Source organism: Pholcus phalangioides, unplaced genomic scaffold (assembly GCF_987345545.1).
Source record: "Pholcus phalangioides strain wild (caught in Gottingen) unplaced genomic scaffold, Ppha-v1.0 ptg000003l_1, whole genome shotgun sequence".
In the NCBI taxonomy this organism is placed as follows: Eukaryota; Metazoa; Arthropoda; class Arachnida; order Araneae; family Pholcidae; genus Pholcus; species Pholcus phalangioides.
This window is the reverse complement of record NW_028301596.1, coordinates 57,333,865-57,357,645: the sequence shown is the minus strand read 5'-3', so window position 1 is coordinate 57,357,645 and position 23,781 is coordinate 57,333,865. Positions and strand designations below refer to the sequence as shown.

Genomic DNA, 23,781 nt, shown 5'->3' with positions numbered 1-23,781 from the left:
CGATAAAATGACCGAAAAAATAATCGGGGAAGGTTGCCTCACTGAGGTTGCCCCTGTCCACATTTTTTACAACATCCTGGTTCTCACTATAATAAGTTCCTGGATTTTGTGTAGTATAGTATAGAACTGCAAAACTATTTTTCAAAAGCAGTTCCTCTAAAATGTTATTAAAGAGATGCATTCATCATACGTGTCACCCTTACGCAAGATGACACGTTCATGCTCTCTTGATTGCGTAACTTCGTTAACCATCAAAAGAAAGAAAAAAAGAAACGAGTCAGATTTTAGGTAACATCAAAATATGGAAACAAATCTTAGTTTTTGCATGGGTTGTGCAGCTTCAACATGTGGTAAAGTACAAAAATCATGAAAATAATTTGCTCCAAACTGCTCATCATAAATGATTAAACCATTTATATCGGTAAGAAATCAATATTTATTTTGACAGCATCATATTATAGACTTTCTCATACTTAATTTGACACGCTCGTTTTACATCTTTTTTTCATATTGTGGAATTACAGAAAAAAGTTTTTGTATTGAACAGTGTATTGTATACGAAATCTTATTTTTACTGAATTACATCATTTTTTAGCTAATTTTGAAGCCTATTTCATATTCATAAACAAACATATTTTTCCGTTATTGAATACACAGTTAAACAACGTTGAATAAGAGTAGGGGGAAAACCCAGGAACCGAAAATAAATTCCTGTTTTCACTACGGAACACAGTTTTTTTACAGTTTGGGTCAGTTTGACCCAGTCCATAGTTGTAGGTGTACCGAAAGTGCTGCGGTTATAGTGTTAACCTTGAAACTGCAAAAGTGACGACGGAGAAATTAAGTTGGTTTGCACTGGTTTTGTTGAACCAACACCTAATTTTTTGCTGAATTCAGTGAATCTGTTATTGAAATTGTATCTATAGTCAGTGTTCTCTCTCTAGGGTGATCACTAGGGCAGCCATTTGAGGTACAACCAATTTAACAATTGGCTTATAACAAACTGATTTTTGAATTATTTGAATCATATACTGGTTAGAGAAGTACCTTTTCTTATGCTCAAGATAAAAATATCCCTGTATTGCAAACTATTAATTAGCAATTCAGCAGCCTTGAGATCTTACCATGTAGTAGCAATACAAGCAGTTTAGTGATTAAGTATTTCAACAGCATAAGATACTGTGAAGTGTAGGCACACACATTATTTCTGGGGATCCTATCATTTTTCCCTTCTGAAAGTGCATGTGGGAGGCTTTAAATTATTTACTGCATAGTAGCATTGTAATCTAGTCTCCTTGTGTACGCCAAGGCTGTGAAGTAGTGGATCTTTTCTTCACTCCCCCTTAGTATTTTCATTATTTTGTTTATCGTCTGAGGCAAATGAATGAATGAACACCAGGGTCTCTGCCACTGGACTTATCCCGTTGCCGAGATCTCTTCCAGCCCAGCTTCGTGGCAGAGTCTGGAACAAAGTGAGTGCACCTAACAGTCTGAGTGTGTAGCTAGTGTTGTATATGATATTTCAGTGCTGCCATCTATACTTTAAATTGTGAGTGAAGTGTAATGATTGAATATTTGTAACGTTGTAGGCCTGTTGCTCTCTGTGGCGAGACTTTTTAACGGGGAGATCGGCTCGCATTCGCACCTTGAAGTTGGGAACAACCGAAAACCAACTTCAGCCGACCACCACTGTGGGGTTCGAACCCGGATCCTCGCATCACGAGTCCGTCACTATAATCACTCGACCACCACAGCGGCTATCGTCTGAGGCAACATCTTAAGAAGAATTTTTGCTTTACCACTTGTTGTTATGACTAGAAAGGGGAAACCGCCATAAAAAATTTATTTTCCAAACAGGAAATTATATATTGAAAACTTATGCATTGATGTGAAGGTAGGATAAATTCTATTATTTTTTTCCTTCATTTTCTCATATCCAAAAGGGACATAGGGAAAACTCTTGAAAGGATAAAACCACAACGGTTTACCATTAACATAATTAAATTCATCTAATGTCATTGATGTTTAATAGATGGCGCAATAAACAAGACCAAATATTGGGTCCAGAAACTTTTTGTATAGTCAATTTTTACAATTGCTAGTAGCTGATTGGATTTTTTTGGGGCCATCATTCAATGAATCAGATTTTTCTCAGGCAAAAAAGCCATCACTGTTCTTGAAAAAGTATTGATCCTGTATGCAAACTGTTGACAGGCTGTTAAAATCTGATTCAGTGTTTATGATGGTTTATATGTAAGTATAATTTGCCTCAAATTATGGAAAGTAATCACAACTTCACCTTAATTAGTGAGACATATTATTGAGATTTTCAAATTTTCATAAATTTGAAATGTGTAAACATTTATATTTTTTTCATATGTGTTTTTATTCTTTATTATTAGGAAGCTACTGATGAAAGAAACCTTTCTCAGATGTATATTGGTTGGGCACCTTATCTATGAGTAGACAATAATTGGAAGACTGTGATAAATTATTTTTATAACATGGCTTGTGTAAGTATGTATAGTTATGTACTGTATATTAGGTATATAATTAAAATATATTTTCAATTTTATAATTTACCTCTTTTTATACATATTTCTTTGTACACTTCTTTATGATCTGAAAATTTTTGTAAATGTTCATAAATTTAGAAGACATTCAGTACCATACCAGAAATGATATGATATGAGTAATTCAGTTGGACCTTGTTACTGTGAATCCAATTTGACCAAGGCTATTATATTTCTCACATGAATTTCATGTTATACAATAGCATGTTGAAAATCTTTGGTAAAAGTGATGGGACAAAAAACATACTTCATGTGAAGTGGTATTTCATGTTAAGAAGGCTTGGAAAAAGCAATATACATGTTGCATAGCATGGCATTTCACTGGTGAACCGTTGATCCTAGAGTATACCTCCAATTAGAAAAAGTTTCCAAATAATGTGTAGTTCTCAGATATGTCATTCATGCTTCAAGGGGTTGTATAATTATTAAAATAAAAAACTTTATTTTATACAGTCCCTGTGTGCCCCAAAACCAAGTTAGAAAGTTGTTGTCCTGTCTCTCCTGCAGCCAACAAAAGAAAATTCCATGTTTCTAAGTGTAATATTCATTGAGATATTCAAATTAAAAAAAAAAAGGAAATTTGAAAAACATCATTAAATGTGGGTAAAATAGTTTTTCTGCATTTAAAGTTGTTTTTCTCCAAATTTCCTCCATTTTTCAAATTCAAATATCTCAATGATTATTGTACTTAGAAACATTTGATCATTTCTGTCGCTTCACAGTCATTTTCTGCACATGAGGGCTAATTAGACAGGGACCTATAATTTATTGCTGATTCCAAACGGCAGGCTTGTTTTATACTCATCGAGAGATTGGTGTGTTAACCCCCTAATTTGGGACTCTCTGCAGTAGCAAACTGTGGTCATGTCACTGTTTTTGTTGTACTCCAGTGTCAGGAAAGTTTCTGACAAGGATGAACCGGGTATCGAACTCGTGACACCTCTAAAAATCCTTTGGTACTTCAGGCAAGTATCTTATCAACCTGGGCCACTGCACCCAGGAGAGACAGGGCAAGAACTTTCTAATTAGGTTTCAGGGCACACGAGGACTGTATAAAAAGTTAATTTTTTTATTTTAATAACTACAACTCCTTGAAACATGAATGACATACATATCTACAATACTATATGTTATTTGAAAACTTTTTCAAATTGGCAGTATACCTCTAGGATCAACGATTCGCCAGTAAAATGCCATACCCCCTGTTTGCTATGAACTCAGAAGCGTGAAAAGCAAAAATGTGTGCCTTACATTTGCTCATATTATCCAATATTTGCAAAATTGTAAATATTGACTAAGAATTCAGTCGAAATCATATTATTTCAAAGTTCAAATCAATAACAGATAAAGCATGGATGCACTTTCTTGCTTATTTATTCCTTATTGAATGTGCTTATAAACCAGTACTGGCCAAAACCATTTCCTCACCTATAACAATATCAAAGCCAGAAATCTTACGTGTGCTTATCTCCAGCATGTAAATTTTTCTACATGTCATTCATTTTTTATCATTGGCCTCATTTAGGGTTTCCCGTTGTTCTGTATACATGGGATTGTACTATATTTTAAAGAAATATATATTTTTTTAATTTTAACTTTTTACTTTTTCAATTCCCTCCTTTAAAGATATTTTGTGGCAGACCTGTGCATGGCCATCCCTCTTATAGTCCATAATAATCAACCATAAGAAGTGTGCTCCTCTTCATATTGCAAAGTGGTGTATAAGAATGAAGGGTTGGTTTTAAATCAAAACCTTTGATTAGCACCTCCTTGAACAAAAAGAGATAGCTTTTTTAACACAAGTTGTTTACTAATTTCTATCAACATTTCACTTATGATCAAATAGTTAATCTTAGTCTTACATTGTCCTTTAACTATGTTCTCCACACCTAAATCAATGGCATTTTTTGTTTGTGTGTGTGTGTACCTCTATGATAATTTAACAATTGCAACATTAGCAGGACCAAAAGGCAGTGCCATGCTACGTGTGTAAAACAGGTAATCACCTATGGTTACTAGTAAAACATACTATTCATTACCTTCAACACGGTACAGATTTAGAATGGGGAACATGTTAAGCAATACAACATTACTTTACTGAAACCTGTGATACTTCAATGTGATACAAATGAAATTTTCTGGTACAAATATGTTTTTAAGCATTCTGTTTTCATATTCTGTACATGTAGCTGTAAGTATGCCATCTATTGGGCTATTTTGTAACAATTTTTTTAAAGAGCTCAAAATTGTTTATCTCTGAAATAGTATCCTATTAATTTTGATATCGGTCCAATAATTAGTTGCAGTTGCTGAATTCCCTGAACAAGTAAATTTACTTTAAGTTCACCGTTGTATACAATAAAGGGGTTTTTTTTTGCGTGTAATCCACAAATTTATTTGCTCCAGTTTCTTTGATAAAAATTGTCAATTACTCTGAAGAGTTGAAATTAAAAACAGTTCTGATTTGATATAAATTGGTGTTTTATTCCAAAAAATATGTTCCTGGTAAGTGTAATATCCAAAGAAAGACTCTTAACACACCCATGGTTTTTAAGGTAATAAATAGTTTGCTCTTTTCCTTCATCAAGGTTGCTACTTTACCCTACATACCTTAACATACAGGGTTATCATGACACATTAGAGACAACTCTTCTTATTTTCCACAGCTTTCTGTATTTGATGTCTTTCGGTTTCGTGACGGACCTGTGGTTCGTGCCAAAGCATCGATTGAACCCTCTCTGTTCGTTCATTTCATGGTGCTGCTTGTTGTTTCGTGGCTGCTCTGTTGTTGTTGTCGTCGAAGACCTCTTCGAGTGCTTATTGCTCGCAATATCGCCTCCACCCTCTGCGTCAACGTAAGCGTTCACGTAGCACTTCGTCGACGAGTATTCGTCGAAGGACTTCCTACTGCGAGGCAAGGTAAAATTGTCGGAATAATCATTACGGTAATCCGTCGCGGTTGCCTCTCGCCTTCCCAAGAAGAGATTACCATCCGAGCGAGTCTCGAATTCGTCGCTCTCGGCGGCAGACACTCCCGAGTCAAGAGAATCAGAATTTCTCGACGACTCGTCACTGTCCTGTCGAGTCGGAGGAGGAGGAGGGTTTTCGATCCAGATTTTTGTGATTCTGTCGTGACTTGGCCAACGATGTACACATTTTTCGTCGTTGTCATCCTGCGCCAGCGAGTTCAATTCCGTCATGCTCCGTACTCGCCTTCCGGTATGTCGTCGTGCAATCGCGCCGTCAATCGCCTCATCCATAGTTTTGGTTGTCGGGTTGTTGTCCTGAGCTTCGTCCGACGAAGCGTAACAGGGTGAGGCCCTGGACATCTTGGTTCCGCCGTCGCATTCCTCCAGAGCCAACGAGAAACGCCTGGACAGTCTTCTTCGCGACTGTCTGGGGTCTCGTCTCTGCTGGGTTGACGCATCGGATGGTTGTTGGCATTCGGTGAGCAGTAATCGCTGCTGCAGATAATTTATCTGTCGTCTCTGCTCTTCGATTATCCTTTCTTTGCGCTCCATCAAGGCTTCGATGTTCTTCTGTTCCTGGCGGAGCCTGGATTCAACGAACAACAGCCTTGCCGACAGGAAATCCATGGTGACGTCTCGTTCTCTTGCGAGTCGACGAATGGCTTCCTCCTGGTACTGGAGTAGTCTCCAGGCTTCCAGTGCCAAACGGTTGCCTTCCGATCTAGAATCACGCAGAGCATGGCTGGAGCTGAAATCGGCTCGAAGAATTTTCTCTCTGAGTGTCAATATCTCATCGATCAGCTAAATCAAAAAAAGAAAAACCCTTTAATTTTGAACTCGTAACGCTAATCATAATAGCATGAGCTATTGACGTCTTTACCCGTCTAACGCTCTAAAAAAAAGAACCAAGTGTTACACAAATAACTTTTTAAGAAATATATAAGCTAAATAAGTTTCTCTCACAGTGCTTACATGTTGAAGTACCTTGCTTTTTATTTATTGTATTAGTTTGTATTCCTTGTTATTGATATTCCTTGTTATTCCATGATTAACAAAAAAATGCTAGTTTTGAATTCCATAATAGTCACTGCTCATGTTCTGGTTATATTCGATCTGGTTCCTTGAAAGGCCGCAACTAAGAGAGGGTACGGGGGTCTGGTGCCCCGGGCGCTGAGTTTACCGTTTTTCGTTCAAAATTACAGGGGATGCGTGCCAAAACAGACACTGGCCCCTGGTGACACAGTAAATTTTCTTTTCTAGTTGCGGCCCTGGTTCCTAGTATTATATGACTTATACCCATATTGCAGTGTTTCTCAAAGTGAGCGGCTCCCAGAGGCGTCGCGGCGAGCTAAAGATATTGATTTGTGTGCCTATTTATGCTTCGAAGTGGTTCTTTTATAAGTGGAATACCTACCAAAACAATTCTGGGGAGCTGTATGACAAAAGTGTGAGAACCACCGCTATAATGAAATCGTTATACATATTTTTGCTCTTTAATGAGCATAACATTCATAGAAATGGATATATTCCCAGCAAACATACATATATATATTCTGTTGTACCCCTGGGTCAGAAAAGTTTTTTGAGAAGGACGAACCGGGTATCGAACTCGCGACACCTCTAAACATCCTTTGGTACTTTAGGCAAGTATCTTATCGAGGGGTACAACAGAAACGGCAGAAAAAGTTGCTACCGCAGGGAGTCCTCATCGAAGGGTTAGCGCACCAACCTCTCGATGAGAATAAAAACAAGCCTGCCGTTCGGAATCGGCAATAAATTGTAGGTCCCGGTCTAATTAGCCCTCGTGTGCAGAAAATGACCGTGGTGCGACAAAAATGAACAAATGATATATATACTAGCTTACCCGTCGCGCGTTCCTGCGATCTCAGAAGAGAGGAAATTCAAGGAAATGAAGAAAAGGGGGAAAAAAAAAAACTATGCCAGAAACCTTCGCGGGAGTGTACTCAACAACTTCCCAAAGTTTCATGGTGATCGGATGAATGGTGTAGTAATATATATATATATATATATATCTGAAAATTACATGTACTATATTTTGATTTTCTGTCTGTGTATATTTTCTCAATACAAATAAATCTATGATCTCAAAAACCATCTCCGCTGCACTTTGCTTTAATGGTATAACGAACAGGACCTCACATTCCTACAGGCTTCTTGAAACTTCAACCTACAGATCCGCACAGCTGGACAAAAACAATTACACCCCTGCTGCCCTGTTTAACGGAAGGCAGATATGCAGTAAAAAGAATGACGAGATCTTAAAAGATGATGAAAAGAAAATACGATGGCTCCAACATGTGTCCGTGAAAATTGTAGTTCAAAATATAAAACATCTGATATCAGCATCGGAAATTTTCGGATACCAAATCGATGTATACAAAGTTAAAGTTTGAAAAAAGAGAAACCATGAATGATTTAAGAATGTAAATAAGTCTTTAGAATTTTTTCGGCATCATGTTAAAAACTATGCGGTCTGGTCTTTGAACTGACTCACCTCCTGCTTAGTCCTTTGCTGAAGAGCGGAGATTTCTTTGGCGATGAGAGGTCTCCGCTGCACCAACTCGTTTGTTCCCATCGCCAGACAGCGACCAAAACCACCACACTCACGCGACACTGACGACAGAATCAAATCGACGACGACGACGAATAATAGAATAACAACGAAATAATAATAATAAAAAAAACAATTTTGAAGATGTTCATCGAGGAGAGAAAAAGAAAACTAGATAAATAAAATCATTCATCTCAGGAAGAAGAACTACTATCGAGAAGAGGAAGATTGACCGGGTGCCCCTCTTTTCTACGTCCCGGTCACTGACTGACCTTGTTTTGGGCAAAAAAAAAGCAAAACGCGCTCACGCCACTTACCGACCATATTGAAATTGAAAAAAAAAAGAGACCTCGTATAAGACCCTATTAACGAGACCTTGAAAAAAAAGGGTGTTTGAGCGACTAACACGTGACACCAATTGACATACGATGTCTTATGAAGAAAGAAAATGGGGAACACAAGATTTTTTTTTAAGCAGCCCCTGGGAAAGAAAGACAAAATCCAAATTTAATGGTCCTCTAACAACTGTCACGAGACGAAAAAAGAACTTCACTGGTGATTTCCTGAAACAAACAGCTCAGATGTTGTTGTGATGATTATTTTTGTCCTTGAGTGTTTTTACGTGAAGCGAATAGTAATAAGAAAAAATGAATAAACAAACTGACCGAACCGTATCGGCTTCATTTCTTGGAGGGAACAAATAGTTAATAGCATTGATGATGATAATAATAATCAAGAGCAATTTGAGATAATTTCTCTTCCATCTTGATTGTAGTTAACTATCAGTGCGTGTCGTATCCGCGTCGTCTTCATTTTCGTATCGAAGGAATTGGAACACAGCAATTTGCTTAAAATTTAGGTTTTCCCATGATTGAAATATGAGATACGCATTAATATTTATATTCGGAACTCCGATGACATCATTAGCTTTGATAACGTGAGGGAAAAATAGATTTGCCACCATCGTCCTCTTGGAAAGCTCTTTGTTGTGACTTTCCTTCATCTGTTTTCTAATCTCTACTTTATTTTTTTCTCTTCTCGAAAGAATTACATTTATATCATTGTCGTCCGTCTAAGGTGCTAAAAGTCTTAATTCCGTTACACACTTTTAGGTATACCAGTACAGGCATATACCCGAACAGTTCGGTGCATCCACACCATTCAGGTTTACCTGTATAGGTACGTCGAATGAGGAAACCAATCCGTTCGGGTTAAAAAAAAAAAAAATCAAAACTGCAGGTATATTTTTTGTGCTTCAAATGAACGTTTTTCTCAAACGTTTTATGCTCGTTAAATCAAAAAATTTGGTAGCATTGTTGAGTAGTTGAAGCATTTTTGTATGCATCGTGGAATAACTCGCGATTCGCTGTGCCATACATTTTCCCCTCTGTGACTGTGCTGCAAATCGCAATTAATTGTAATATGCTACAATTAAATTTCTGATTGCAATATAGAGTAGGGGTGCTCTATATCCCCTGCCCACGTACGCTTCTTCCTCGATTATAACGACCATATATTGTGGTCCGAATTTGACTTTGGCAGTGTTGTAATTGGTGGATCCCAACCTGTGTTGCGTTTATTCCTTTGTGGGGGGGGGGGGTGATATGGGATAGTTTATTCAGGGTCCTTGAAAAATAATCAGCAATGGCTTAAAAAAAATTCTAGAAGTAGACAAGCCTTATACACATATCAAGTGCGTACTCACCTTTTAGGCAATGCGACGGGGTAGCCCAGGTCGATAAGATATCGCCTATAGTACCAAAGGATGTTTAGAAGTGTCGCGAGTTCGATACCGGGTTCGTCCTTGTGGGAAAAACTTTCCTGACACAGGGGTACAATGGAAACGGCGACATGACCACAGAAAAAAATTGCTACCGCAGGGAGTCGCCCCCATCGAGAGGTTAGCGCGCCAACCTCTCAATGAGCATAAAAAACAAGCCTGCCGTTCGGAATCGGCAATAAATTGTAGGTCCCGGTCTAATTAGCCCTCGTGTGCAGAAAATAACCGTGGTGCGACAAAAATGATCAAATGAAAACCTTTTAGGCATAGGCGAAGCGCGACCCCCTCCCTCCATTCAGTGAAAAATTGCATTATTGGCATGGGTAGAGGTGGACATTAATCCCCGTTCACATCTGCTTTTGTTTCTAGGAAATTCTTTCGCATGCCTACGGACAAACTCTTTCTAGAGATACGCACGTCCTCGACGCATTTTGTGGTGTGTATGTACAAGCATCGTACAGATGTGGGGAAGGAAAAGGTATCATATCCATTTCAAGGAGTATGCACTCCTTCGTACTTCTTTCTAGGCATAGGCTAACCTCAAAGGAAACAACCAACCTCAACAGGGAATAACAAACCCATAGGCTTATGCAGAATTTTCTCGAGGGGGGTTTTCAGATTTTTTTTCCTTCTGGGGGGTTAACGTTTTTTCTTGTAAAATTATACTATAATCTTGGCTCGGGGGGGGGGGGGCGGGTTAGAACCCCTAAACTCCCCCCCCCCCCTTTGCGTACGTCAATGAACAAACCTCAACCTCGTAAGTTTCCCAGTTGGGGTTTCGCGGCATCGAAAGCTATAAGAATTTTTAGTGGCAAACCAATGAAAATACTTATGTTGAACAAATATTCATGCTTTTATGGGTTCCGCGCATACAAAAACTGTGAAACCTCTGTACTATGGATTTCGTGAGGGTATCCAGAGCACGCTCCTAACGTATTTCTAGGGATGCCTAAGCCCTTTTTTAAGAGAATCACCTGATATTTTTTTTTCCAAATGCAGATTCAGATCAATGTGTGTCTGGAGGGACGACTAATTGCGCAGGTTTGTGGAATAGTCCCGTATTTTACGGAAGAGGCCAATTTTTCTCATATCATCCGGCTCTTGGGAGGGGTGATCGTTCCCTTTCTGGATCCGCGCCTGTCCAAATAGAAGTAATTCTTTTTGGCTGTCGTTCATTGACCGACCCATAGATATAAATATCAAGAGTACGTAATTAAAGTCTTAATATTCGTATAAAGATTCCTAACACGTTGATCCGAATACTCCACAATCGAGAAAACAAATTAAAAAAACGTGTTTAGGGAACATCGACGCCTGTGAAAACTGCTTTATTTTTAAGCATTTTATGGGCAGTAAGGACACCGCAGAGCGTTTTTCAGAATGCATAACGAATGAGGAAAGAAGAAGTTATTTATTTGTATAATGTCTCCAGACCTATCTATCTATAGATAGAGTAAGAAAAGCTTCAGCGAAAATCACTCGAGAAATTTTTCGAATGGGAAAAGGGTTCGTGATCCGATTAAAGTAACAGAAATGACGACCTATTTCTACCTCTTAATAACTGATAAAGCCCGTCTTTCACAATCATAAAACCTTATATAAGTTCCTAATTTGTGTTCCGAGAAGTGTGTGATGGCTATTAAACTGAACTAGATCTAAACACGTGGGATGTCACTGGAGACCATAACAGGCCCGACGAGGTGGCCGAGACTACAGAAATAAAATATTTTCTGACTGGAATTTGGAATTCTGACCGGACTGGTGTCAGGTGTTGGAGTCTCTCACGGAAGTATCTTGGGTCCCACGTTATTTTTTAGATTTATCAAGTAGATCAACAATCAGAGTGTTGGCGGCGAACTCGTGAATGCCATAAAATTGATGGGTGTAGTCGAGAATCGTGGCGACAGAAAATTATTTCGTATCAAATCAATATTGATTTCAGCCTGGGAATTGAGTATGACTTTTATATATAACTAGCAATAATACCCGGCGCTGCCCGGGTTTCCTTCAATTACTGGGGAGATTGAAAAAGTGACAAACCATTATGAAAGACCAAACTATCTATATATATAAAATTGATTGTCTGTGTGTGTGTGTATGTTCTCTATACAAATCTACAATTTTAGATCGGTCGTCGCCAAATTTTGCATATATACCAAATGGGACCCGACTTGAACGATAGGCTACTTTAAAATTTCGTCAGACCAGGGCAAATGCCCCAAATGGGCAAAAAACTGTCCGGCAACAATGGTTTTTGGGCTTCAACAATCACTTTCCGAACGTTTACTTTGGCTACCGTGGTTCCCTAGCGATGAGTTTCAGACGTGTTTATGTCTTTACAATGGTTTGTCACTTCTTTAATGCTGCCAGTTATGTATAATAGTTTATGCCTTTATAATGGTTTGCCACATTTTCAATACTCTCAGTAATGAGGCTTTTTGAATAGACGTCATAATCATCACCATCATCGCTTTGAGGGTCAGGAAAAGGGTGATCCTCATAGAAATCACTATTAAAATTGCCGATTTAACTGCATAAATACGGAAATTTAGTTGGGGGGGGGGGGGTTCCCTGCCACATCAATAATTTTAAAAATTGGAGATACGAAGCCCAGAAAATTAAAAATATGAATAATTTGCCGGATCTACGTTTGAGTTTGATATCCATGTAATAACATTGATTTCAACTTTTTATTTATATCTTCTCAAGCATGAAAGTTAAGTTCTCCGTATTGTCTTTTGATATTTATTTGCATAAATTCATATAGTTTAGGATGTTTTTAAAATTAGTTATGGGCCCCGTAAAGTGCATCGAAAAAATTCCACAGCTTTAATTAAGCATTTTTGGAAGCTCAAACAGGCAGAAATAGATAACTTGAAGTTCAGGGGGAGGGAATCGAAATACCTAACACCCATAAAAAAAGGGGGGGGGGACTATTCATTTCTACGTTTCTTTAAATTTAGATTTATTTCTTTCATGAGTCGCGCAGGACGTCGCCATATTGGTTAATAGACACGGTTTGCATGTCCCTCAAAGAAAGAGGGAGATATCACGTGTTTCCAACAGCCTCATTGAAGAAAACCCGGGCAGCGCCGGGTATTATAGCTAGTTATATATAATACTGGCAGAAGTGACAAATTATTGTAACGGCATATGCATGTCTAAAACGTATTGTTAAGGAACCGTGGTAAGCAAAGTAAACATTGTTGCCCGACAGTTCTTTTGCCCATTTCGACATTTGCTCAGCTCTAACGAACTTTTAACGTAGCCTATCGTTCAATCCGGGTCCTGTGCTGTATACAGTCGAAACCCGTTTTAATGAATACCGTTATAGCGAAAATCTCGTTTTAGCGAAGATTTAATCTTCCCATTAATCTCTAATCTCCCCAGATAAGTTTGTATAGGAACAATGGAATTCCTTTATATAAACATGGAAAAAAATATAATTCCTTTATAACGAAGTGATTTCTCCGATCTGTCGGAGTTCGTTACAACGGGATTCGACTGTATATGCAAAAGTTGGCGACGATCGGTCTAAAATTGTAGATTTGTTTAGAGAACACACACACAGACAGAAAACTAATTTCATATATATATAGATTAAAATATTAAGTTCATATTTAATTAAAACAACCGATTTTCTTCGAAATTATTTTGTACCACCTATAATACGTATACCCGGCGTTTTCCCCATACTGTATACTGGGTGCATTAATAAAGTGTCAAACCATGTAAAGGAGTAAATATGTCTGAAAGGCATTGTTTGTAAACCACGGTATCTAAAGTAAACATTTCGAAAGACGTTAAGGTCACGAACTATTGTTGCCCGACGGTTTTGCCCAGCTCTAACAAATTTTTCATTACTAACAAACTTTTTTTTTTTATAATAATAACGTGATCTTCACGTATTCCCAAGGGATCAGCATGATCCGTCCAGGGAATTTGTTAGTATTAGGTTAGTAGACATTCATGCCCGAACCGGGATTCGAACCCAGACCTGCACAGTGAGAAGCTAGTTCCCTAACCAGTGCAGTCGAGTCCAGTATTTTAATATTAGTCTATCGCTCAAGTTGGGTCCTGTTTGGTATATGTTCAAAATTTAGTGACGATCAATCTAAAACTGTAGGGTTGTGTAAAGAACACACAAATTGAAAATAAATTTTACATATATAGATTCTGTATTGCGGGCTAATTGATTGGGGAATTTTTTTCATTTTCGTGCGGTTTGGATGTTCTGAAAATTCACTCTTGCACTGGTCTAGAAGTTTACAGAGTATATCATGGGCCTATCCTGGAGGCGAGCCAACACCCCTCTTCTTTAGGGAGTGTTGGCCAAGCCATCCGCCTATGACCTTGCGTATGCTAGTTGGGCTGATTACCTTCATTTGAGAGGTGAATCCACCACCACTCTTTTTTGCCATATTTACTCGCGTATTTTTCATTTCCAGGATACATTCCCAGCTTTTGTTTGTAATCGTCCACACTACTGCAGTAGTCTGTTAGACTTTATCTTGGAGGATCCAAGAAGCTAAGCATCTGTTAAGGACCCGTCTCTGACATGAAATGATTCCTGAGCAAAGCAGGAATCAGAGAGCCCCCCCGACTGGAGTCAATGTTTTCGAAAATGCCAACTTTCCTGATTTATGCTGGTAATACCAGATTTTTCACATCGTTTACAGGGTCTCTGGATTATAAATTAATATAGCCGTCTTTTATTACTGGGCTGACCATATTTCATTGCAGGGAAAAACTAAAGTACGGGACATTGACAATTTTTGTCGAAAAAAAGGTGCCAAAAACTAGTGGGGAAAATATTACTGATGTGCGGGAAATAAAGGGCTTCTGCTCGTCGCAGTGAAACGAAATGATTTCATAAAAAAGTAGGTTATTCATAACACAACGAATATTCTCCAGTAATTTACACATCCAAAGGACCATCATTGAAAATATTGGTCGTTTCTTCGAAACAGTCAGAGGCCAGGATTACACTATAAAAGTATGACAAAAAATCTTATTACAAAACTTGGAAAAAAAAATCAACAAATCTATCGGTTACATTCACTCGAAGGCGGATGCGCTTATTGGTCGTAATTTTAAAGTTTTATAAATGAAAATTTACAAAACTTTTATTTAATCCCGGCAAAATAAATAAAAAAAATGAATGCCCCCGTAAAATATGAAGTGTATGCATGGCCCCCACATTCTTCACCAGGGCCCCTATGGTGAATTTGTAGTGTGAAAAATAAAAAAAATGAGTCGTCAGGGACCCCGAGGCTGGAGCCCTGTCAACCCCGCTCTTGGGGGAGGGGCGGTCATGGTTGTGCAGCCATTATGTATTATGTTACTTCTTATATTCGGTCTTATTATGTCCATAAAAACTTTTGAACATGCGAAAGTACGTTTTCAAGATTTTTACCTTCTAAAGGTTGGCAGCGCGACTAGCAACAGTGTGGATCCACTTCAAGAAAAACGAAGTTGTAATAAGACTATATATCACATGTTAGAAGCACAATTTTTTTAGTAACGTTCCGAAATTTGAAAACAATATCACGGCGATATACAGTCGAAGTTCGTTTTTATAAACCCGTAAGGACTTAATAATTAGTTAGTAAAATCGAAAATTCGTAAATGGGAGAGACGAAAAAAAAAAAAAAAATCGCATTTTTTTTTGTTTGCTTCATCGCAACATTTTGGTAAATATTTTCAGGATTGTGGAACGCCGCTGAAACCACTTGTCATAGAAACGATCTCTTGCTGATCTTTGATTAGAGAAGTCAATATGTGTAATTTTTTTAATCCGGGACGTTTGGAAATCTCTGCCTTTGTAAGAGTTCGCACATATTAATTTCTTTAAAAATATTTTTTTTAATCCATGGTCAAATACAATCTTTTCCGTTTTGTTGAAATTTCGGAGAGTAAATTGCGGATTGTAACATTGACTCTATGGCAATGCTGTTCGGGACAGAAAATCAGTTCGTAAAAAACAGGGTGTTCGTAAATTAGAGGTTCGTAAAATCGGGCGTCGACTGTTCCTACTGTCCATCACCGAGACAGAAAGTATAAGATACGTATAAAATAAAGACAACTAACACCTACCGTTGATAAGAGATCCGATGTCTCATCATATGGATCCACCATTGTCTCCATCATCTCTACTAGTCAATCGCTCATCGTCCACAACCCACGAGACAGTCAGTTACTAACTACAATAAAACCATTTGACCCCTAATGCCCATTAAAACGGGTTTCTTAATTTTACAGATTGTACAATCTTCATTGTGACAGAGGAGTGGAGGGGGGTTTTCAATTCTCCTACAATTGTTTTTTACTTGTATCATTTTCTTCATAATGGGTATCAGTTATTCTTCACCTGGCTCATTAAATAGCACTGACATAGAAAAAGTCGACATTACGCGACTCTTTAATTGCGAGTCACCGCTAAAGCTTAAAACTCGTTTTTTCGTGACAATCATGTCTCCCACCATTGTTTTGGCAATTTCAATACTGATGACAAAGATCATTATTGTATTGAGGGTGACACCGTTTCAATGATTCTTTTATATTCATTATTATCATCACCACCATCAGAGATCATTCAATCAAGAAATAAATACACACCTTGGATATTACATAAAATATTAGTATGCAGTACGTGGCTCCGTTCGCAACGAACTCGTTGTCTTCCCGGAAGAGCAATGCCCAGGGTGGGCCAATAGTCCATGTGGCATATTTTAAATTAATGTACAGGGTGTCCTGTGAGTCCTATTCGGCCTTTATCTCAACCGTTCATCGTAGAAGAATGGTTCCAGTTTTAAAATGTTCAAAACGTGTTTAGAAATCACCCTGTACCAGTTTTGAGAGTGAAAATACAGTGCGTCACAAAATTCTCAATTTTTACGCTGTTCCCTTGTCTTCTAGCTTCCAACTTTTCATATTTTTGAATCAAATATCTCAGCGTATATTGCAGTTAAAAAACGTTTTTTCCCTCATGAGCTCAAAAAAGACAGAGCAACAACTTTCTGATTGGAAGTTAGAAAACAGTGGGACTGTATAAAAATTTAGATTTTTTTATTTTTTGACACACTATATTTTCATTCTCAAAACTTGTATGGGGTAATTTTTGAACGCATTTCTTAAACTGGAACCTTACTTCTACGACGAACGGTTGGTGAGATAAAGACCGAATCAGGACTTACAGGACAGTATAACCATGCGGAAGTGCGGCCTACACGGTACAGTGTTTATTACCGCAGAAGTGCCGACGTGAAGAAAGCGCTGGGGAAAAAAATTTCCCCTGATAAAATTGTAAGGATAATTTAGGTACTACTATCAGAGGCGCTTTACCAGGTTCGCTTAGCGAGCGTCATCTCCAGCGAATGCCAGGTGGAATTAAAGCGGAATCGTCCACTCGTCCAGGGATCAGTTTTAGGCCCGACCTTATTTACTTTGTACACTTAGGGGCCATTCAAGTATTACGTAATCAGATTTTCAGCCATGTCCGACCCCCCCCCCCCGTCAGCAGCTTAGAATATTTCATATCTTCAAAAAGGGGTGGTTGATGACGTAAGCAACCGTCAAACCCCCCCCCTCCCCCCCTTGTCATCAAAAGTCAGCAAATCCGAACCCCCCCCCCTGATGCTGACGTAATACTTGAATGACCCCTTACGAATACCACGCAGTACCACGCATCCTATTGCATCTGCAGCAGAAATTAGAGCTTCTGTTGTCCCCAGAGCGACAGCGAACTGTAACAAATCGATTACTTGAGGGACAGCTCCGAGTCAGACGGCCTGTAGCGTTCATTCCACTAACTCCAGATCACTGCCATCTGCGACGTCAGTGGTATCAAATTAGAGCTCATTGGAAGGTGGAGTGGGAATCTCTTGTGTTCTCAGATGAGAGCCGTTTCTGTCTTGGTGCCGGTGATGGTCGTACATTGGTAAGGAGGAGGCCAGGTGAGCGCGTGGAACCAAGCTGGCTGCGGCGTAGACACACTCGTTATTCCTATCACCTTGACAGAAAATTTGTACGTCAGCACCTGTATGACACAATTAATGTACCACCATTTCACATTTAAATGCATTTTCTCGCGCTTACTTTAACCTGTGACCTTGAAACTTTAATCAAATATGTTACCTAGACAATTGCTTTGCCCAAATTTCATTCCTCTAAATTAATTTCTTTTTGGTGTTGGTATTTCATTTTCCACCAGTGTATGTGCATCGAATATACACTGGTGGCTGTGCTGTTTCGAATTTGAATACCTCAGTGAATATTGCACTTAGAAACATTAAATTCTTTTTGTTGGCATCAGGAGAGACAGGGCAACAACTTTCTAATTGGGTTTGAGAGCACACGGGAACAGTATAAAAAGTTTAATTTTTTTTTATTTTAATAACTAACAACCCCTTGAAACAAGAATGGCTATCTTAGTACTCCACATTATTTGGAAACTTTTTCTATCTAGAAGTATAGCTCTAGAATCAACGGTTCTCCAATAAAGTGCCCATTACCCCCCCCCCCCCCCCCCGTTTGCTAAGCACCCTGTATAATACTCCAGCTGCCCACGGAAAGACGAAAGCTAAAGGAAAGACAAAAGTGTGTATGTGAAACTGGTAAAGAAAGCATCGCTCCAAGCACGGGTCTTCAACAACGCATGGCTCGCGGAGATGGCCGCTGATCATTTTTAGAAAATGGTTGAATATATTGGAAGGCGATGAATTCTAGAATTAATGAAAGAAATAATTTCGGAATAGAAGAAATAATTTCGAAATTAATAAGAGAAGTAAGTTCGGAAAAGAAATAATTTCGGGATTGGTGAAAGAAATGATTTCGGGATTGATGAAAGAAATAATTTTAGAATAAATGAAAGTAATTATTCCTGAAGAAATTGATGAAAATTCAAAATCAGTGAAAGAAATAATTTTATGGTTTTTGAAACAAATAGTTTCAGAATTGGTGAAAAAAATAACAAAAATCAATGCGAGAAATAATTTTGTAATTTCTGATAGAAATCATTTCACAAATATGTGCGTAATTATTGAAAGAAATTATGTCAAGATGTATTTAGGAGGAAAATAATTTCAGAATTGCCGAAATAAATAATTAAAGACTCATTTAAAGTGATTTCAGATTAAAATTAATCTTAGAATTAATTAATTTAAACTGTAATTAATCAAAAACTTTTTTCAAAATAAGCGAAAAGAAATTATTTCAGAACTAATCAAAACTGATAATTAATAAAAGAAATAGTTTCAGAATCAATAAAAGTCCAATTATTTTTGTCCCTGTTTAACTCGAGGCCCCACTGGCCCATTTCTATCAAGATGTCACTAAATTACATGAGTTGGTGGCCCGTGAGCATCGTGTCTGAAAGGTTGAAGACCCCTGCCTTAGAATCACAACAGAAAAGTTTAGATTTTGTTGGTTGTAATTTTTTCAATGTTGGCTACATGTTATATGTCGGAACATCAGTAAACCACGGAATAAAAGAAAGGGATGATCAAAATTTAACCAGAAATTCTGAGAATATGTGTGGACATTTCGCAAATGGCATATCTGAGTCAAACTTCGAATTATCGAAAACAAAACAAAAAAGGTCGAATTAACAGGTAAATTTTAACATTAAATCCAATAGAAAACTCAAGGTTCCCATGACATTCGATTTGTTCAAAAACTCGAATTAATCAGGTTCGAATTAGCCAAGTCCATCTGTATATTCATTAATTATTAGAGGGCCTTTGCCTCTCACAAAATTTATTAGGGGGGGGGGTGCTCGAATAGACCAAGTCTTTAAGTTCCGGCGCCAGGGCCGAATCTTGAATCCTGCTAACTACGCGGCCGCAGAAGGCGCCAACTGAAAGAAACAGACTTTGTAGGGCGCCAACGGGGAGGGGAGGGGAGGGGGTTGATTTTTAATGCAAAAAACAGCGGTCTCTGTAAGCAAAATTTTGAAATGTTTTTTATTCTCCAAAAAAAAAGTAATGATAATCTCGAAACCGCATTCTCATACGCCTATTGGTTAATTTTATACAGCTTTTTTTTTTATAATGGTTGACGGACTTGGGGCTCAACAGTGTATTTTGTCGATGGGTAAATATCTTCTCCTCACCTCGGGGCAATAACGCGGTGTTTAATTGCACGAAACTGGTTGTGCTACAATGATGATTATTATTAATGACAACGTGAGCCGTCCATTTTGTTTGCGATTACGATCGAGGGAAAATTAAGGTCAATTTGATGAATAGACGAGGAACCGGAATAAGGAAATGAGTCGAGAATGAGGTATCGCACTCCAAGCGCGTAGGTGAGACATTCAGCTTCTTCGGGGTTCATGAAGGTCAAGTCGTCGAACCTATTTGCCCATATTATTTATTAAATGCCTCTTCCTGTTTGAAATAATGAGGGCTTGAAATTAATCAGGGCTATATAATAAGGGCTGTTTCCATCGAGGAGAAATAAAGTATTTCTGTATTTCTCCTCTAAGGCTGTTTCATGACGTGGCGGAGTCGGTACATGCTGACGTCATGCTTAACGTCATTGTTCAGTCAGAACCGAGTGCACCCGCTTTACTATCCTGTTAATAACGATAATTTGCAATAGCTGTACTGCCCATTTTGCTGAATTATTACCAAAATTATCTTCGATTATTGTCCTTAGTGTTTTGTATATTTATTTTGGTTTGTTTCGTTCAACCATTTAAACATTTACAATCAGAAATTTTGCATTTGCTTATGACGTAACTTCCACTGAGAATATTTTTCTCGGATCCACTTCAGTTGAGTCACGTACGCTACAATAGTTAAGTTTTATTGGATTGATCGAAAGCCATCTTGAGACACATAATTTCAATCATTTTTCGCACTTTCTAATAATTTTTGATTATATTTTTCGTTTTATTTGAATTAGGTATAGCTTTTAGAAGCCTTGGAGACTTCGTTATTACCAATACAACTGCAACATAAAAACATGGCAAGCAAATATAAAAAAAATCGTAGTATAAAATGTTTGAAGTTATTATTATTGTTTTGAATGCCAATATATCAAATGATATTACATCATCATCGGGGGGGGGGGGTGAATGGAAGGAGTTTCAGATATTCTGACTCGTGATGACGGGGGAGAGAAAGGTTTGAATGATGCTTACGTCATCGACCACTCTTTATAAAATTATGAAATATTCTTAATGGCATCTTTACTGGGAATCAAGGAAACAGTTATTTTCCGGATATTTTTGCTGAGGCGAACTCCGAAGAAAAGTCATCACGTCTCCGCCGGGACTCGAACCGAGGCCCTCTTGCATACCGAGCAAGCATGCTACCATCTTCCTTGATATCTCGGGCCGAGAAAAAGCCATCTATCTCACTCTTTACTGGGAATGCCAAAAACAAGAAAAATCTCCAATTTATTTTCACCTGTACTAACATTCCCCCCAACTGATAAGTCCTCACATGCGTTGTCCTTGGGGGAATTTCCGGACTCCCGTACACATAATCGTATATATGCTCTTCGAACGGGCGAATGTGGTTCACACAGAGGGCGTGTATTTCTATTCGTGAAAAAAATTTTCTCGTATGATTTGGAAAGCTGTCACCGCAACTGGTTTGTGAGTAGGTGGGTTTAAAAAAGAGCACCAAAGATTTGGGTATTTATATGCTACTACCCTGAAATACTTGGTCACTGTGGTGTGGGCCCATCCAACACCATCTATAGCAGAAGGCATTCGTGATGTGAAGAAGCTCGTGACGTCATTTTTTTCGAAACCGTGCACAACTCGGGTCTATCGCCATGGGCAATTTACTGTCTAGTGAGTTGTGCGGAAGTGTAAGTGTGTGTACCTAACTGTCTGAGTGAGTATCTAGCGTTGTGTCTGAATTTCAATGCTGTTATTTATATTTAAGAAGTGAAGTGTAATGACATGACTGAATATTTGTGCTGTTTATAGGCCTGTTGCTCTCTGTGGCGAGACTTTTAACCAGGGAGATGGGCGCACATTTGCGCCTCGAAGTTGGGGACCACAGAAAACCAAATTCAGCCTACCACCACTGTGTCGACGGTGAGGCTCGAGCCCGGTCCTCACAATACGAGTCCGTCACAGCGGCTCGTGACGTCACTGAAGAAGGTCATCTCACCCAGAACCCCTTTATACACGCACGTATATGAAGGCGCTTTGACATATCCTACTCCATTTTTTTGATGCCATCTTAAGATAAGCCATGAATGTGAAAAGTTTTTGTCACACTGCTATATCATGACCCCCCCCCCCCATAACAATTGACCTGACGGAGCAGTTGTCTGAGCAAGGAAACCACCGCATATTTTTTTACTTAGGTTGCAAATTTAAAGGAAAATAAATACGGTGGGGGCACTAGAGTATGTGGGGGGGGGGGCTGGAAAAAACAGTTTTTATCCATTTCGTTGGTTTTCGTGAAAAAATGAAGAACGGAAAATGAACTTGAATTTTAGAGCAATTAAAATTGCGGAAAAAGTGGTTTTAAGAGTATAGAATTTGAAATTGGCGCGCTTTTTACTCAAAATATGGTACTGCTAGTGTCATCTTCTGGTGAAAATGAAAACAGCTAAATATCTCGGTTTTGTTTTGGTTTCTTTTACTGTTGAGATAGGTAGCCCAGCAAGATAAATCTAATTCCAGCCATTTACCAATTTTAAACAAACTACTGGTTTTCATAAGTAGGACTTGAAATCGTGGATGAAAACAATTTTTCTGAGATCCTCTTGAGGCCCCAGGGCCGTGCATGGGTGGGCCCATGCGTTAAGACGGCACTGCCTGCCCCCTCTTCCCCCATCTCTGTGCTGTCTATGCTCCTATGATGTTAACGAGAAAACAAGTTGCGATGCAATTTCCTTGTAAAATAGAAATCTGTGACTGCAACTGATTTGTGTTCTGATGGGATATTAAAAGAAAATCAAACGTTTGATGTATTCATTTACTATTTATTTTCCTGAAATACTTGATCACGCGTGGTGTGGGCCCACCTTGCACTCTGGAAAAAAAAATAATTAATAATTGGGCTAGTCAAGAACAAACACATCCGCAATAATTCAATTTTTCGCATCGATAGCTAAAATGGAATTATTTCAAATTACTCAAATTGTTTTTAAGCAATCATCTTGCCATTGACTGATTATCGCCCTCTGGAATTTAGAGAAACCATGAAGACGACGACGAGGGCTCAATACTCTGTAATTCACACCAAAAAACTAGCAGCAGCAATCTATGCCGTTCCTTTAATTAATGCATATTAATTAATTTTTTTTCCGATTTCTCAATTTTATTTGCATCAAAATTGAATTTTCGATCTCTAGGGGGGGGGGAAAGGAAGGCAAAGGGGCTCATGCCCCCCTTCCTCTGCGTACATCTCTGATACGCTACGAGAAATGAGGTGGAAGGGAATCAAAAATGGCTAAAAACTGCTGACAATATACTTTAATAAAGATCCTAGTGCTTCATTTTCCGTTATTTTTCAACAAATTTGGCAACTTTGATGACTTTTGGCAACGTCCCCATTTCCAGTTCCCGTGTATGATGGATCTCTTCCATCAACACTCTTCTTCAAAGCTCGAACTCGCTCACTGGACACAAACCACCGTCTTGCTAAGTTCACTGTCAACATGGACGCTACATGCCCTCTCTGCAGGATGAACGAGGAAACCATAGAACGCATCCTATTACACTGTCCTGAATTGTCACGCTGCCAAATGTACCTACACGAGCCTCCAGATGTAGATCAATGTGTTGCTTTTAGTCTCGGTCTAAACATAAGAAGACCATCTGACAATGAAAAAATAATCGTGAATGACACGAAAGCACTGCTAATACAGTGGAATGGCAAAAGAAGTTAACTATGATGAGAAAAGACACCGGTG

General features: G+C 38.5%; 2 protein-coding genes across 4 annotated transcripts in view; one reads left to right on the top strand and one right to left on the bottom strand.

Moving 5' to 3' along the window:
* The window catches only part of LOC149089001 (serine/threonine-protein kinase ATR-like), a 159,354-nt gene extending 155,524 nt beyond the window's left edge, over positions 1-3,830 (top strand). For both annotated transcript variants that reach the window (XM_089251216.1, XM_089251211.1), the window contains exon 64: positions 2,403-3,830. In XM_089251216.1, coding sequence (XP_089107342.1) covers positions 2,403-2,462 — 60 coding nt within the window. In that variant the 3' untranslated portion in view covers positions 2,463-3,830. The remainder of the gene's footprint in view (positions 1-2,402) is intronic.
* A 1,206-nt stretch (positions 3,831-5,036) lies between these two features.
* LOC149089000 (uncharacterized) lies at positions 5,037-16,076 on the bottom strand. Of its 2 annotated transcripts, none has more exons than XM_089251226.1 (2): positions 15,991-16,076; positions 5,037-6,343 (listed from the first exon to the last, which is right to left on the bottom strand). In XM_089251226.1, exons 1-2 carry the CDS (start codon positions 16,042-16,044, stop codon positions 5,201-5,203), a joined length of 1,197 nt encoding a protein of 398 aa, XP_089107352.1. In that variant the 5' UTR covers positions 16,045-16,076; the 3' UTR covers positions 5,037-5,200. The 2 variants fall into 2 exon arrangements, with proteins under 2 accessions (XP_089107352.1, XP_089107350.1); XM_089251224.1 differs by lacking the exon at positions 15,991-16,076 and adding an exon at positions 8,058-8,304.
* Between the last annotated feature and the right edge of the window lie 7,705 nt (positions 16,077-23,781).

What these genes read in the sequence shown, in the direction of transcription:
- LOC149089000 (XM_089251224.1), bottom strand. Translation starts at nt 8,138, where the DNA reads ATGGGAACAAACGAGTTGGTGCAGCGGAGACCTCTCATCGCCAAAGAA. An exon ending in AGCAAAGGACTAAGCAGGAG is followed by an intron (nt 6,344 to 8,057) that starts GTGAGTCAGTTC and finishes TTTTTGATTTAG; the next exon opens with CTGATCGATGAGATATTGAC.